Source organism: Gambusia affinis, linkage group LG08 (genome assembly GCF_019740435.1).
Source record: "Gambusia affinis linkage group LG08, SWU_Gaff_1.0, whole genome shotgun sequence".
Lineage (NCBI taxonomy): Eukaryota > Metazoa > Chordata > Actinopteri > Cyprinodontiformes > Poeciliidae > Gambusia > Gambusia affinis.
The window spans coordinates 22,252,058-22,269,095 of NC_057875.1; the positions used below are offsets into that span (position 1 = coordinate 22,252,058).

At 40.0% G+C, this 17,038-nt stretch overlaps 3 protein-coding genes across 6 annotated transcripts in view; 2 read left to right on the top strand and 1 right to left on the bottom strand.

The window, feature by feature from the left end:
* The first annotated feature begins 1,577 nt into the window (after positions 1–1,577).
* On the top strand, positions 1,578–4,906 carry LOC122835660 (MANSC domain-containing protein 4-like). The gene is made up of 3 exons (XM_044124893.1): positions 1,578–1,883; positions 1,971–2,105; positions 3,295–4,906. Exons 1-3 carry the CDS (start codon positions 1,664–1,666, stop codon positions 4,101–4,103), a joined length of 1,164 nt encoding a protein of 387 aa, XP_043980828.1. The 5' UTR covers positions 1,578–1,663; the 3' UTR covers positions 4,104–4,906.
* A 1,090-nt stretch (positions 4,907–5,996) lies between these two features.
* mrps35 (mitochondrial ribosomal protein S35) lies at positions 5,997–14,859 on the bottom strand. Its single transcript, XM_044124894.1, has 8 exons — positions 14,611–14,859; positions 13,642–13,694; positions 13,341–13,508; positions 11,415–11,475; positions 11,175–11,314; positions 10,124–10,233; positions 9,957–10,026; positions 5,997–6,444 (listed from the first exon to the last, which is right to left on the bottom strand). Exons 1-8 carry the CDS (start codon positions 14,741–14,743, stop codon positions 6,175–6,177), a joined length of 1,005 nt encoding a protein of 334 aa, XP_043980829.1. The 5' UTR covers positions 14,744–14,859; the 3' UTR covers positions 5,997–6,174.
* A 1,448-nt stretch (positions 14,860–16,307) lies between these two features.
* Positions 16,308–17,038, top strand: part of kcnq1.2 (potassium voltage-gated channel, KQT-like subfamily, member 1.2) — a 201,288-nt gene continuing 200,557 nt past the window's right edge. For all 4 annotated transcript variants that reach the window (XM_044124890.1, XM_044124889.1, XM_044124891.1 and 1 more), the window contains exon 1: positions 16,308–16,546. The gene's annotated coding sequence lies outside the window, so the exon portion shown is untranslated. The remainder of the gene's footprint in view (positions 16,547–17,038) is intronic.

Below are 17,038 nucleotides of genomic sequence, written 5' to 3' on the forward strand. Positions count from 1 at the left end.
AGTGACCAAGTTTCTCTGACGCTTCTCTTTATTTTGAACCCCATTCAGGAGTTTCTCCTCAGCATGGAGATGGAAAGAATATAATTCAAGCTGCTATGGATGCAGTGTCATGGCAGAGGCTGGATAAAGCACTAACAGATTCTTTTCTCACTACACTGCAAGAGAAGAGAAGATATTCTTTGTGACGGGGATGAGAATTTGTGGCCCAAAAGCCAATAATGCCATGACAGGTACAGGAAGATGTCACTGTAATTTCTACAAAACTGCACAATTGTCCTTAAGGATATTGTCCTATATTCTCATTTCTGCTGTTTTTCCCTTGCAGTCTTGTCTTTTCCTTTGCAATGAGATGGTTCAGTCAGCAAATTACAGTACAAATAAAATATTTTAATCTTGACATTACATAATATCCAACAATTACAACTTACAATAACTGTCACAACGACAAAGATATTTACTTTTGAGAGATGAATCAAATATTTTGAGAGAGAGAGGATGACTTTTGCAGATAATCCAGGCTGTTTTGCTTTCTGTATAACTTGATGAATCTACTATTTTTTATTTTCCCTTCCAGCAGGACAATGACCTTATACACACACAGAGCCACAGTAAAAGTGTTTAGATAAAAGTGCATTTATGTATTTGAATTGTTGAGTCAAAGAAACCTTTCATCAAAGTAACTAGCATAAGCTGGAGCTATTTTGCATGAAGGAATGGGTAATAATCCCAGACAAAACAATGGGTCTACAAAATTAACTGTGGGGCTGAATAAAGATAGAGAGAATGATTTGGTCCAAGACAAAATGTGATATTGTAATAATTTCTTATTCATTACACAAAAAGGCAAGAGACAACCCAAAAATATGCTTAATTTACCCTAAGAAGAGTCATTTAATCAATTAATAATTCTACTTCTCAATATCCAGAAAAGTGTATGCTGTGTTCAGGGGATGAAATCACAAATAAATCTTCTGAAGTAGGAAACTGTCTCCATCTGGTGGCGTAAATATGTCATTGCACATTAATCGACGAAATTTAAGACTATATACGGTATATATATATCATATGAAAATATGTTTGCACATATTTTTCTACCCAGAACTCATCAAGTTGCATAGTTATAGTTTCACTATAGCAACTGTTGTGCTGTAATCGAAAGTTGATCAGTTCTTAATTCAGTTTATTATGTTTCAGTGCATCTTGCTCGTTGTTGTACTGTACAGGCCGCTCACAATAAAAATTTTTTGCTGTAATAATTATGGAGAACAATAAATTGTTCTCCATAATTATCGCGAAAAGCGATAATATTGTTGCTTTTGCACTATTTTCAAGTTTATATATTGTTAATGCCATAGCAATGCAGGTTCGTCCTCCCAAGCATACCCCCCCCCCCCACTTAATTTTGTAAAGACCAATTAGCAGTGGAACTGGAAGATATTTAGAATTTTCTAAATAAAACAACAACAACCAACAACAAAAGACAAACAAACATGAACGCATTTCTGTTCGGACTGGGCTGGGTCTCTCCTCCTTCTCCCGGACTCACCTGGAGACGAACTCCCACCTGTAAAAGCAGACCGCTGCGTGCGCCACGCCTCTCCTGCATATGTGAGCCCTTTGTCCAGACTGCGGTTGAAACATGCTTTGACTGACACTATGCGCGATGAATGCCACATGGGGTCTCCTGACGGTTTTGAGTCTGGTGTGCCACACTGAGTCGTTGTGCTCACCGACCTCCTACTACAAGAACTGCTGGATCCGTCGGTTCCCGGGGATCTTCATCGACATCGAAGAGTCTCAGAGAAGAGGAGCACAGCTGCTGAGGTCCTACCCGGAGGAGACGGCGCTGAAATGCAGCCGCAGCTGCTGCCTCACCAGAAACTGTGAGATGCGTTTCTGTAGTTGTCCTTTTTGGATTTGCTGGCAACTTCACTTATGTTGGTCCTTCTTTTCTCTCTCTCTTCTTACAGTTTCTTGTAATCTGGCCATATTTCACTTTGATACAATACGAGAGAATGTGAACTGCGTCCACCTGCACTGTCCAACTCTCGAGAGTTGCATTCTGAGTCACAGGGAGAACGTTGTCCTCTACAACATCACAAAGGGTAAGGAGAGACACTGGGAGGAAGTTTTTTCTTAACTGAAACTTTTTCTTTTTTTTAATTTAACGCAAAAAAAAACAAAAAAAAAACAACAACATTGGATTTCTAGTCTCAGCACATCAAGGTCTTAAGTTTAGCATTTGCATTCATCTCCCCTTGAGTCCACAACACTCCTTCAGACTAAGGGTGTATTCAGACCGGATAGTCTGGTAGACTCGGTTCGATTGGAGTCTAAAATTGCAACATTTGTTACATTTTCAGGACTGTAGTTAGCATTCACACTGCACTGTGTCAAACGATTAAAACTAACTGAAAAACCAGTTCCCCCCATCGCCTGTGGGGGCGCTGCACTGAGGACTACTAAAAAATCGACACAAAACTTCTGAAGAAGACCAGCGCAACCTTGTTCTTCACAAAAAGTAATCAAAAACGGAGCAGTGTCAGATTTTAGCGGTTGTAGGATTTCTTCATTTATATACATTACTAATCTGGACATCGCCTGTTAGCCGCTAATGCTAGCGACGTACCTGCTGGCGCCGTTAGTTCGCGGTGAGTCGGTCCACTAAACCAGGCTGCTCTAATGCGGGATGAGCAGGAATCACAAAAATGATTTATTTCTTACCCGATTTCTATAAACCTGGCTTAAATTAAAGCTGAGAGAATTGCTGATGTTTGTAAGTAAGCGCAAGCTTCGTCTGACACTATTCCATTGTATATTTTGGGCTCATTGTACTGCTGTCTCAAGTGTTTCGCGGCCTCTAGAAGGTTTTTTTTTTAAAAGGTCCAACCATAGCTTCTTCCACGTTTGCTATTGTGACAAACTTCGAACAGTTCTTATGGCTTCCTTCCTGCCACCAACACGTTGTCTTGAATCTCTCTTTTCAGCGCCTTCAGCGTTTTGGACGTTTTCCTGATTAATTCTCTCCTTGCTCAGTCTTTCAGTTTAGGAGAACAGCCACATCTGGGTAGGGCTGCTTCTGTGCAGTTTTATTTCCAATTTCAGGTCCATTGCAGACAATCCCATTAAAATAAGTTGAACTTTGAGGTTGTAAGGGATTGACAACCTTCCCAATGCCCTTAACAGATTACTTATGGCACATTTTAGCAGATATTTTTATTCAGTTTTAAGTCGTTACTAAAAAGTAGTGAAGATAGAGTTGTATGATATAAAATACATCTCTTCCTGTTCCAGGTGTGGATCCTGATCTGTTAGTGTTTGGGAAACACTTTACCTCCAACGTCCGCGTGCTGCCCCACCACTACAGCAGAGTGAACGCCTCAGATCCGCTGCCCTCAGACAAGCGAAACTTCATCCATCCGCCTCCTCATCCCGTGCGGCCTCCCACCGCCGCGCCCTCTGTGAAGCCATCCATTCCACCGACTGACGCGGACACCGCCACAGCGCAGCAGGGCACCCACCAACTCGCAACCGATTCCACGACTAAATCAGCCTTCGCCGAACAGACCTCCCCATCCTCCGACAGTCGTGTCCAAACAACAGTCCCGACCACCGCTGCAACATCTGCTGAGTCCAGCATCACCACATCAAACTCCATCACATCTCCAACCTCCGTTGACCTGGAGACGCCTCCGGGCTTATCTACAACAACCGCAAAACCCTTCACATCCATCCCAGCCACCACCGTTCATAAGGTGACCAGCAGCGCTTCAGCGACCACAATTCTCCCGGGTGAGACAGAGCACAGCAGCACAGACGTCACGGCTGGGGGCAACTGCACCGCAGGCGGTGATGAAGGTCAGGAAGTCGGTGAGGATGACACTGTGGAAGAGCTGGGGTCTGGGTGGCATGTGGCTGCCCACACTCTACTGGTTGCTGTGGCCATTTGCGTCACACTGCTGCTGAGCTGCTGCTGCTCTGTGCTGCTGGTGGTGAGCTGGAGGGGCCAGAGGAAGAGGATGGGCCGCTATCGCACATCGTGGAGAGGGAAGCAAGCTTCCATGCGTCTGATTAAGTATGTGCTGGTGAAAGAGAACTCCTGAAAAGCAGAACTGGTACTTCCTGTTATTGTTTTGTAGGAAGAAATGAGGTGATGCTTAACTGCAGTAGGCATGGGCCTCCTGATAGTATCCAAGTATTCCAGACTTCTTAGAAGTGACCAAACTGCCACAATTTAACAAAATGTGAACGTTTTCTTTGGCTGTATGGAGTAACATTATCACACTGCATCAACATTTTGGGAACTGCTGGTCAGCTTGCTGAAAACGGCACACTATATTTGATCCTTTGCTTACAAGAAAGACAAATGTTCTTGTTTGGAAAGTTTTTCAAACCAAAAGAGGCAGCACCTCTTATTAACCTGCTGAAATCGGGTTGTTGCCCCTGCGTAACTTTAGTTAGAGCAGCAATAATATTCAGCATTCTAAAACTACAAAGTCTAAAAGCTTCAAGATGTAAATATTAAGAACTTGGGCCACACACCTGTTCAATTACTTAGGATAAATTGCATCTCAGCTAATGACTTGGAAGCATTTAGGAATATAGACTTATCAAAGATGACTTGCCGAAATTCAAACGGAGCTTCACAATGGACGCTCCGTTGTGACGCTCCCTAAAGAATCACCTAAATCCCTAAAGAAGGGAGTTAGGTGATTTTGGTTGCTGGTAGCAGACTAGACTGAGTATTTCAGAGGCAACAATTCACACGGATTCATCAAAATGAAACAATATCAGAATGGAAAAATGGACATCATCTGAACAAGGAATCTGTAGGTTTCAGTACATTACACTGAAAACCTTTTTAAATATATTTTTAATGCCAGCTTGAATACATTTTAAGAAAGAGGAAATAAAAACTATTAATATTGGGGAAGACTTGTATATTCTGCCGGGTCTTACTGGCTTGCAACAGAAGTGAGCGAGTGACTAAAATGAACGTTGTTTACGCCATGAGTGACACTTGATAAACGCTGAGAGAAGCTAGCTAGCTAGCTAGGCTATAGCAGCTAACTACATTTGCCTGACATAAAATTTAGAAAAGAGTAAAAAAAAACAAACACAAAAAAAACAAAACTAAAAATGTATTATTCTTTTCTGAGATAAATGTCAGATTCATTTCGGTTTTTTGTTTCTTTTGCCTTCTCATATTGATATTAAAAACAAACGTTTCTTCAATGATTTTTTTGGGGGTGAGGACAATTCTAGACCTTTCCAAGAGTGGGGGGTGTCCGGACCCCCCTGCCCACTCTCGTCCTCGTCCTCTGGTATTTAAGAATACCAGAAGGATTTCTTAAATGTAAGGCAGTTCTGAAGGCAAAATGAGTTGCGGGTGAGCCACTGTAAATAATGTTACTGTCAATCATTTAGAGGCAGTAGGAATAATTGTTGCCTTCTGTTTTCAAAAAGTGATTAATGATGTTTTAAATATTTGTATAAGTTCTTTAGAACTGTGGCACTTTTACCAAAGGCAACAACAATACCGTGAGAACTATAATAGCTACACATAAATTTGTACACTTTGTGTTATATCAGCTATAGTTTTCAAGATGTTTGATGTAAAATGCATCAAGTTTTTATTTATTCTATTGTACACATGCAGGAACAAAATGTGAAGATTCCTAAATAGAAAAGAGGCTGGATAGAGCTATCTGTTTGGTTTCATAGTTGACAGCCTGTGGTATGTTGAAACGTTGAGGTACGTCGCCCAGACTGACCAGATATAGACCACGTTTTCTCAGTTTATTAGTCTGACCGTAAAAAAAACCCCAAACAAAACAACAAAAAAACAGATTACAGACAGAATGTCTTCCAAGACGGACGGACTGTTTCAGGAAGCATCTTTCCTGATGAGTACGATAAAATTTTAAGCTGATTCTTTAACTGATTGGAGCTCTTATTATGAAATCTGCTTTAAAGAGAAAACTCAAAACAGTTGCTTATGTTATGCTTTTATTTTTGTATTAAAAACATCACACACTGGATATTACAGCAAATTTATTTGAGAAGATGACAATGCTGACACATTCAGACATTCGAACGCTTAACGTGTTTTTATCCCAGGTCCTGGACGCTCAACGGTTGTCCTGTAAATGTTTCTCATCAGCTTCAACGATTTCACACCTTGAGTACCTTCCTGACTGCCTCCTTGTACCGCAGCATGTTGCTCTCATTTGCCTCTTCATTCTTTAGCCTCTCGACCGAGTCCTTATATTCCCGCACCTCCTCTCTTCCCAGCAGCTGCTTTCTCACTTCAGCTTCGTCTCCTTCTCCGGCCGCGTTGATGCGCAGCAACGTGTCCAGGATGTTCTTCTGGGACGTGCTGTCCTCCCAACTGTACTCCTCCATGTCGGCGCGGGTTTTCTCTGCCTCCCACGGCTCGATTTTCTGAAAAAGGAAAAAAAAAAAATATGTATATATGTGGAGCTACGGCTTCACACCACCAGGAAAATCTAAAATCACAGTATATTATTTGTAAGTCTTGGATTTAGTTTGGATTTTGACAAGGCCATTTTCTGCACAAATGTCTTTTGTGGTCACCAACAGGTTTTTCTTCTTGCATCGTCCTATCTCTAGCTACATTTATTTTCTCTTGCTGAACAAAAACATCCCCACAGAATGATGCTGCCACCACCAATAGCACTTTTTTAATTTCCTTGTCTGAAAACCATTCTCTTAGACTTTCCCAAGAAAGCTGTTTTTATTCTGAGAGTCGCTCTGAATCTGGTTTTATTTTTCCGAGATCAAAGTGCTATGAAGGCAAATGAACGTCACACTTTAGATTTTATTTGTGGTTAAATGCTTTAAAACCACCTCAATTTCATTTGAACCCCACTTTGTGTTGAGGTAACTCACAAAACCGACATAAAATATGCAGAAATTTGCAGTAGCAACGTGACAAAAATGAATAACTTCAATCAAAATTAATACTACGAATAGATTTGGAGTAATATAGGCACTGCATTTTTCCTACTGAGTGAAAACAGATCAAAGATTAAACAAACAACTTTGAAACTGCTTTTTCCAATTCCCTTTTCTGGCAACAAAGGCTAAATATCTTATGTCTCATCTTCTAACAGAGTTATTTCTCCTGCCCTGTGTGCTGCCTGTTCAGCCGTCATCGGGTTACCTGGAGAACAAGAAGAACCATTATCTTAAAGTGCAGCGGCAACTGGGCATCAGTGGCGCTTCGATCCAGGTGTTTGGGGTTAATGACCATCATTTGCTGCGATACGCATGTGATTCCTCATAGAATCTGGTCTGGATCAGGGCCAGGAGCAGAGTGCGACGCGCCAGATACCTCACAGATCGGTAACCGGCCCAGAAAACCACAAACAGGAGTTTCACGTCAACACATTTGATTATTTAGCCTAAAAAAAACCCAGGTTGCAGCAGGGTGTTGTCCTTCCACTGGAAATGTGGAAATATTTATTAAAAAAAAAAAAAAAAAGATATGCGTTTCCTATGACCATTTAAGCATCCATCAAAGAGTAGATTGTTCGGCATGCCTGCAGCTTACTTTCCAGGCCTTTCGCAGACAAAAGGCCACCTGTTCTTCCTGATTGCGTTTGTGTACCTTCAAACAAATCCGTGTTGGGAAGACGACAGGTGTTGTGCACCGGGTGGGGGGTAAAAGCAAGTCTCCCGTCATGCCACTGAAAGGTTTCTTGCAGTCAGCTCCAGAGCTGGTTTGGATTAGCACCTGATGGAATTAGCAGCCGAGGTCTTCCTCTCCAAGTGGGGAGATATTATCACCTCAGCGGCTGCTAACAATTGGCTCCTTTGTGGGCTAGCGTTACAACCTGATCGCCGCTCCACTCTAAAGTCGTCCAAAAGCCCGCTGGACAAGCACTGTGCCTTCCATTGTGTGTCCGAAAGGGCAGCGGACAATGTTCTGCTTCCTGACTCAAACACCTTTTCTTGACTGGGAAATTTTTTGTTTTTTTCTTCTTCCCCTCGCTAATGTGGCCAAGCCGTGACAGGAAGAGCTCCTGAAAGCAGAGGTTGGACAACAAAGGGAGCCATTTTCTTTTTATATGCTTGGCTCCAAATGCGTAGGGACAGTGCTGAGGCCGGTGTGCTGTGGTCCAACACCTGATAGGGGAGTCTTGTTTTCTTCTTTTTTTTTTTACTCATCAGGGAGAAAATGTCAACTGGACAATAATGCTGTTTGCCGTCCTCCTGCCTATTTAGCTCCGACGCCTCCCTAATGGGATTAGCTCTCCAAGAAAAGCAGCCAAGATCTCTCTCTGACCTGGAGAGAAATGCTGGCTCATCCGATACTATTTGAATCCGAAGGACTTAGAAATAAATCCGAAAATAAAGTCTCAAACGCGGCACAAACTGGTTGTTTACTACGGGTATGAAATGTTTTTGTATTTAGTTGCACTTAAATGTTTCTGATCAAACCAAGTGTAATATTAGAAAAGAAAAAAAATGGAGTAAATAATAACAAAGGTTTCCTAAACATTTAATTTATAGAATGAAAAGCCATCCAAAACAAGTCGGCACTGAGAAAAACGGCCCCCTAAACATAACAGCTTGGAGCACCGTTAGAAGTTCTTCTACCACACCTTTCTATCTGGACTTGTGGCAACTCAGACATTTTGGTTTCTAGTATAAGTGATGTCAAAGAATCTCAATTGGATTTTAGTCCAGACTTTGACTAAGCCACTTCAAAACCTTTACTCTATTTTTTATTTTTTTTTCTAGGTTTATCAGGTTCTCACTTGTAAGCCCAACCAAAGGCAGGTTTATTTGCGAGGTCTTAAAGGAAGCATGTAAAGAGCATAAAAACTGTGAACCGATTAGGGCTGAAGCGATTTCGCGAATGATTCGAGTACCTCGATAATTATTGGCGGAAATTATCGTGGCGGTACGTGGCTGGTAGATGGGTTTCTGAGTGTGACGAACGAAGGTGCTGTAAATATCCCGTATTGCTTCCCCCTGTTCTTACGTTCGTCAAAATTTATATTCATTTTTGTATTTTTTTTAAATTAAATCACTAATATTTAATGAAGGCTACAGTAGTTTTAGATGTTTTTTTGGTTGCTTTGTGACTCTTGGAAGAGTTGTTGATGCGTTCTTAAAGTAATTCTGGCAGGCCGATCTCACCCTGTTCCATCGTTTCTTCATTAGTGGATAATGGCTCTCACTGTGTCTTACTGAAGTACTCAAACCTTAGATATTACTTTTGATCCCCATTTGTTCTACAATTTTCTTCACACTAGTAAATGGAATGTTTGTTTTTTTTGTTTTGTTTTGTTTTTAAAGCTGTTTAGCCTTTTATTTGTCAAAATATGTGACTAATCCAGGATTTAGCAAGTGCATTAATTATATTTTCACACAGTGCCAGGCCGGTTTGGACAATCTTTTCCTCTAATAAATAAAATCATAATCTGAATACTGTTTTTTAAAATTTACTCCATTTATCCTTCCCAAATATCAAAAATACTTTTGATAATCCGAATCATTTAAGCGTGACAGACAAGTACAAACAGATAAATCTGCAAATTCAAAGGTACATTAAAGGATAAAGGATATGTAATACAGATTGCGTAAGTGGAAACCCGAGAGGCACTGCCTCCGTTTAACGCTGCGGCGTGAGGAAGGTTTTCACAAACATCTAATCTCGAGCCCAACTGGGAACAAACCGAACGTGACATCGGGTCTTTAACTGAACAGTTGGCCTTTAAATGAGCAGATGATAGTTGAAAGAAAACAAAACAAAACAAAACAAAAAAAAAAAGGTCAGAAAAGTAAAAGGTCAGACACTTACGGGGGATTCTGAAGAGCCACAAACTATTCAGGCAAAACACCTAAAACCCCAGCGAACGAGGCACGGGCCCTTCCTGACACGACAGAGTGAACAAAACGAAAAGACTAACTCCTCGACTTACCCAGGACTCGTGGTACAGGACGGTCAGCAGGTACATGGCGTATTCATAGTTCTGCTGCCTCAGAGGGCAGCTGGGGAAGAAAGGATAAAAAGATATTTAAGGGCACGTTTGATTTGTGTTAGGATTGTGTGTTTTTTTTTTTTGTAGGAAGGCTGGTGTTTGTTCACCTTTCTGTTCTGATGGTGAGGATGTCCGAGTCTTTGCAGTATCTGTCCCCAACAAGTTTGAGCATCTTCTTGCGGGCGTGGTCATCCAGGTTCAAACTGGACAACTTTACCTGGAGGGCAGGTTACATGACGCACTTGGATGTTAAACAGTTACAAAAAAAAGTTTTCAATTTCGCTTTGAATAATTTCTAAATCGCTTGGCAGATCTAACTCATCTGGTATGGCAGGAGAATAAAATGTCATTTTACCTGCAGAGAAACGAGACGGACATGCTGAATTTGTTCTAGAGTTGCGATTCCTCTTTGAGAGATCTGCTCTCCAATCTATCTTGGAGCCTAATCCACCTGGATTAATTTCTAATTCCTACCTCGCTGCTATAATCTAAGGCAATGTGTCAGGAGAGCAGATGGTTGGTGATTAATAGCAAATATGACACTGTTCCACCAGAGAAAATGATTCATGTGTCAGAATCTTCACTGTCCTCAGTATCTAACTATCTAACTAAAGGCTACAGAAGCTCGTGCTTTCGTCATGTTTTTCCAAATGTTTCCACATTTCTAAAGAGTCAGCTGGGTTTCATTTTCTGACTAAATGTAACTGGTTTTCTCAACTCTGTCGTTTACGTTTGGGTTATGTAATTTATTAGTTTGTACTATTTGGTTTAAGTGATCGTGTTCTTGGTTTTCTGCATGTTTGGCTTTCAGTCTGAAGGAAGGATTGGGTATTGATGGATTAGTGGAAGCGCGAGGATTAAGTGGAATATTAAAATGTCTCCAAAAATATGTCGATGGCAAACTGTTTTCTGACCCCCCCCCCCCCCCGCTGTGAAAGCTGTTGGGAAGCAGGCAGAGGGAAGAGGGAGGGGGGGGAATCAACAAAAGACAAAACCAACAAAGTCCAGGGCAAATCTGTCAGTTTAATAATGCAAAGTGTTTAGTTTGTGAACGTCTGTGTCATTGCAAATCTGTAATCTCTCGAGGAACAATTCAAGTTCAACTCAGTCAGGTAGAAACAGCGGCTGGGACTTTTTTTCAGAGCGAGTGAGACTCACTTTCACGTGAACGATCCGAGCTGAGGGATTCCTGACGGAGGGCCCAGCAGACACGTAGTCTGTGCTCTCGATTTTCACTGGGAAGAGCTGGTCGCATTTGGCGTCGGTGTCCAAGGCTGAGGGCCACTCTGTGCAGAAAGCTAGCAGCGGAGAAAATACAATTATATTAAAACTCATGAAAACCAAAAAGAAAACACCTTTAAACAAGGCAAATAAAATGATCCCAGACTGAGTGCTTACGTTTCAGAGCTTCACAATGTTTCTTGATAGCTGCTGGTGTCAAATGCAAAAAGTTTGGTATCTGAAACAAAGTCAAAAAGATCATGTAGCGATTTTGATAGAACGAACTTCAACGCGTTTTACCAAACACAACTTCTACACCTATTCCAATCAACGGCTAGATGGTGAAAAAGTAAAAAAACAAAAACAAAAAAAAAACTTTCTGGGTTTTCACCAAGAAGATAATGTTCTCAAACACATCAATATTGCTTTTGGATTTTGAAAAGTAGATGAACAGTAGGATCTGGAAGCTAGACTGAAACCATATGGATTTAAAAGTGTGAAAACAAACCAACTTAAAGGAGCCCTAAAAAAAAAAATCTGTTGGGGAATGAAATGATGAAATATTCAGACAGAATTGTTCCAGAGGCTTCTTGATGGTAATCCAAACAATGATCCATGTTTGTTTTAATCTATGTGTACAATTCTACAATAAATATAAAATGTGTGCACCTAATTCTTATTCATAAAATTCCTCTGTTTCATGTTGTAGAGACACACACACACACACACACACACACACACACACGCACGCCCACACACACACACACACACACACACATCTGGGATGACCCCAGATGTTCTTGCAGCGACATTAAGCATGTGGAATCACAACAAAGTCTTATATCATCAGGAAAAACAACATTCATTGAATAAATGAGTATAAGCAGATTATATATAAAAAAAAATACAATGTGGAATCCTTTAATGGCCCTTTTAATGTAATGATGGATATAATAATTCTGTCCAGCCTTTATCCCTCCGTATTTTAATCTGCTCACTAACCTTTCACCAGTTTGTTAGTAATAGATATATATACTTACGCCGGAATACATAATGGCTTAGTAGCTGGAAAATAAACTGCTTTACCTTGAAAGGCATTTTTAATGCTACTACTGCTGTCTGTATTCAAAACTAGATTGGATTTGCTGAAAATTATTTTCCAGTTGTTACTAAAAATTGTTATTGAGAGTTAAAGATGGATTTTTTTTTGCTCATTGCATGAGTAAGGGTTAAATAGGCGAGTCATTTTCCTTTCACTAAACTTTCCATCAATGTGCTTCAATAAAGCACTCAGTGAACTGCCAGCTTCGTTTACAACTTGGAAAACTGCCAAGACTTTTAAGGGAAAAAAAAAAAAAAATGTTTATCAATTATTCCAATTTTCTAAGAAACTAAAATTTTGGATCGCTATTAGCTATCATCACCAAAACTAACAGAAGCAATGATTTGATTAAATTTAACTCTGGGTGTCATTTATTTTAGAACGTAAAGGGTTTAAGTTGTTGGAATGAAATAACTTAACTTAACAATGAAATAAAAAAAACTTCAATACTGGTTTAATTCATTAATATGCACCAATACCAGTTTCACAAACGAATGACGGACAGAACGGGAAAACAAACTCCCTCTCTCATCCTTTTGGGTAAAGAGAACATTACATACAACACAATTATATGAAAAATCCTGCAGTAATGTCAAAATGAGTGTAGATAATAATAATAATAATCTCCAAGGCGTGATGTTTCAAGTACTCAAGCCAAGTCAGTAACAAACAGCAGTTTAGCTCCCACAGGCAGAAGGAAATGAGTATTGTCAGGCCACCCGGCTGACTTCCAGCTGTGACGAAAGTAAGTAGTGAATCTGTGAGTGGCTGGAGTCCAGATGGGGCAGCTGCTGCTTGCTAATCCGTGCACGGGGACACAGCCATGAGGGGAGAGCAATACAGCAAGAGGAGCTCCACCAGCACAGCAGCAGCAGCAGCACCGACTTGGCTACTCAGAAGAAATAAAGCTTCCATTTCAGAGAAAATTTGTAATTCGAAAGCTGGAACCGAGTAATTTTTTTATTTTTTGCCGTGGTTCTTCATGGGTCATGAACTCTGACCTTTATTAATTCCAAGTTGCCCTTCTTCTCTGGTGGAATGCCTCTCTTCACAGGGTAGCCCATCCGCACAGGAAGAGGGACGGCGTTGGACCTGAAGGGGGTCGCCGCAGGATAAACCGAGGTCCAGTCCTGATCCAGCGCCATCTTTTCAGTCCTAGGCTCCCCAGGCTAATGTACCAAAAAACAAACAAAAAAATAAACAAAAAAACCACAGTGTAGACAATTTAGAAAGTTGTAAAATAATATTGGTGCTAGGTCTTGTTTTTTATGAGCATGAGAAAAGAAAAAAGTGTTAACTTACATCTCTCTTTGGTCTTCTGCCAATGAATCCTCTACCGCCTCTCTCTGGAAGATCTAAAATGGACAGGATTTCTAGTTTTATCAAAGATAAATTACTTTACCTAGCAAAAACCGTTTCCATTTATAAGAAAAAGCATAAAGCTGCAGCAGTATGTTCATTCATATAAAAACAGTGTATGTTCAACGACAGACATTTTTACCATTTCATCTTTGCAAATTAGTTCAGCTTCAACAGTTTTTAAGTTTCACCACAGAATCACAATTAAATTTAGTGTTAAACTTTGACTAGGCCTTTCTCACACATAAAAATGCTTTGATGTTAAATAATTTTATTGCCATTCTGGCTGTTAAAATGAAAGGTGAACCTCAACTGCAGTCTTTGTTGGCTGTATTTAGCCAACAAATACTATGGGGAAGGTTTTTTTCTCCTGTCAGGGAAAATATCCCATCCCCACAGCATGATGCTGCCACACTAGGTGACCATGACTTGCCATGTTTTGCATGTCACTCGAAAACGTATTTTGATATTATTTAACATTTAATTTAGAGGTGTCAAAATAAAGGTCGCTGAATACAAAAGCAAGCTGTGTTTTATTTTAAATTTTCACTCGCAAAAAATAATCTTACGCCATACATGGTACAACACAGTGGTCAGAGTATGTCTGAAATTTGTCTTGTATCGCAGCAAAATTTGTTTACTATCGCATTCACAAACATTTATTGATTTTAGATGAGAAGACGGTGGGGATCACTAACAGTTACTCTGATTTGTCCACATTTAGGCAAAGAAGACAAAGCATTTTTAAACTGACCAAATCGTTTTCAAGCCTAATCACCATTTCCATTAACTGCATAGCCTCAAGAAATGAAGACACTTGACTTTGCTAACAGTTTCATATCTTTAGCTTAGCCAGCATCAGTAGCCCTTTATTTCTTTTAGCATAATCAGCATTTCCAGAGACGAACTCACTTTTATTTGTAGAAGAAGAGTTTACTGTCAACGCCGTAGCATATGTGGCTCTGTTTCCTGTCTTCCTTATACCCACACCAGAGACATTAGTTCGACCTAGGGACAGAAAAACCTTCCTACCGAAGGACGCCATGTTTTTTCAGCCGCTTCATTGACTACGGACACCGACGAGAGACAACATGTTGTAACCGCGAAACGACCAAGTTGACTCGTTGTGAGCGTTTCAGCGCCTCCTGGAGATGAAAAGAGATTTCCAAGCTCTTGTTTACTGTAAGGTAGTGACAATTCTTCCACACAGCGGCTCAGGTAAGGATGTCATAACAATTACAGACCGAGTGTAATTGGCCTCTTTATTTATCTCTTTAGATAAAGAGATAAATATCCTCTCTTTATTTATCTTTTAGTTATTTTCCATGAACGCGCTTGACCAGCTGTTGACTCTCTCTCTGCCAGCTGTTGCTTTCCAAACAGCTGCTGCGTTCAGAGACCACCCGTAAAATAGCCACAAGCAAAAAAATATGCCCCCAATACTATACTAGATGAAAATAAACAGTCGCTTATTAATAGGAGCCCATTTCCTCCACTTAAAGAGGGAAATTACGCACAGTATTTCTGGACTAAAAGGTATATCATAGTTGTGAAATATAAGTTGAAAATATACATTTTCAAAGTCATTGTGAGATACAAAGAACTTTTTGTCTTATTTATTATGTACAAATTCGCAGTTATGAGATAGAGGATAATGGTTTAAATTTTTAACGTAGGTCATCATTTCAGTTTTCCAAATTTTATTTGTGAGATATAACTATGAGATAATTTTCATTTTCAAGGTCATAATAAGAGATGAAAATTACAGTCTTCTTAATTCTGACTTTGTGTCTAAATTATGACATTGAGAGTTGAAATCATCTCGCCATTGACCTTCATACTTGACTTTGTATTTCATAATTTGGTCTTTGGTTTTAAATTTAAGCAATTTCTTTCAAATTTAAAAGTGAGTTTAAAACGTATTACTACTTGTGATATCCCATCCTTGAAATTATTTCTGTGATTCAAATAGATTTATGAACATATTTAAGTAGGACGTGTACAAAGTCTTTATCTTCAACTCACTTTAAAGCAGCGGCTTAAACAGTAGGTCAAAATCTAATATAACAAATAGATAAAATACAAGTGGAAAACTTAAAAAAAATTTTTATCTGAAGTCATAGTGTCAAGGTGATTAAAAATGGCAACATATGACAACATGGATATCCAAGTAGAATATTAACGTAAGTGGTCATATTATTGATATTGATATTAATATTGATCTGTCCAGGGCAGATGTGTCTACAATCCAGTGGCTTTGCCTTCATCAACATGTGAATGTGTTGCGTGACCGGGAATGTTTGACTGCATTGTAAAGCATCTCTACAATGATGCTTTACAAATGACTTTGTGAGTGTCCTAACAAAGTCATTTCATTTTATATTGCAAACTAGAATAATACAGAAGTGCTTGGCCAGTGTTTATTTGCAATTTTTCAGTTCCCCAAACAAATACTATAAAAAAATAAAACACTATATTTTTTGAATGTTTTTTTTCACCATATCAAACAAAAGGAGTCGCTTGCAACTTTAGTTTCCTTGGAGAGTCAGTGATGATTTACTTTGACCAATAGTATTGTCCTTTCCAATAGCCTTTGAATGCAGCACCCGGCCAGGCGCAGGCTGCGATGCACTTCAAGGAGACAGGTCCTGAGGGCAGCAACCAATTGAAGACTGGTGGTTTGATTGCATTTGCGATATTGCCTTTGTTTCTGAACGCTGCTGGATGATTTATTGATCATGCGCAATGCATGACTGGAGTTTGTTTTAATGAAAAGCTCAGAAGAAGGGATTTCTGCTCGTCTCAGTTGGAACTTGTATCTCTTGCAGATTACAACTTGGAGTTCAAGGTAAATCCGACATTTTTTTATTTTTTTTTGGTGACATATTTATCATTTTATACGTCTGTTGCAGAGAGCATATGTCAATAATAATACAGAATACTTTCCATCACACGTTTTTTTTTCTTCTTCTCTTTCTCAGTGTATCAAATAAACAGCGACCACGCATGATTCTTTAGGTAATGGAAAATGTTTTTTTCGACACTCATCATCTTGTTTAACTGGCTTCCTGAAGCGGCGGCGGGGGGCGGGGGGAAATCAGTTTAACGTAAAGTTAGACAACAGTGCCCGGTAATTGGAGTCCTGTCTGACAGTTCATTGTGTGTGGCATGAGAATGCAGTTTTTAAATGCAGAAACTCCGATACCGTCCTGTCATCAGCTCATCTATAGTCGAGGACGGGGTACCTGCTCCTAATTGCCGCCGCCCCCTCTCTGTTGCCCCAGGAGACATTTTCCGATCACTTAGCTCGAGCATGTCATCACCTGGTTCGGTTTCCCTC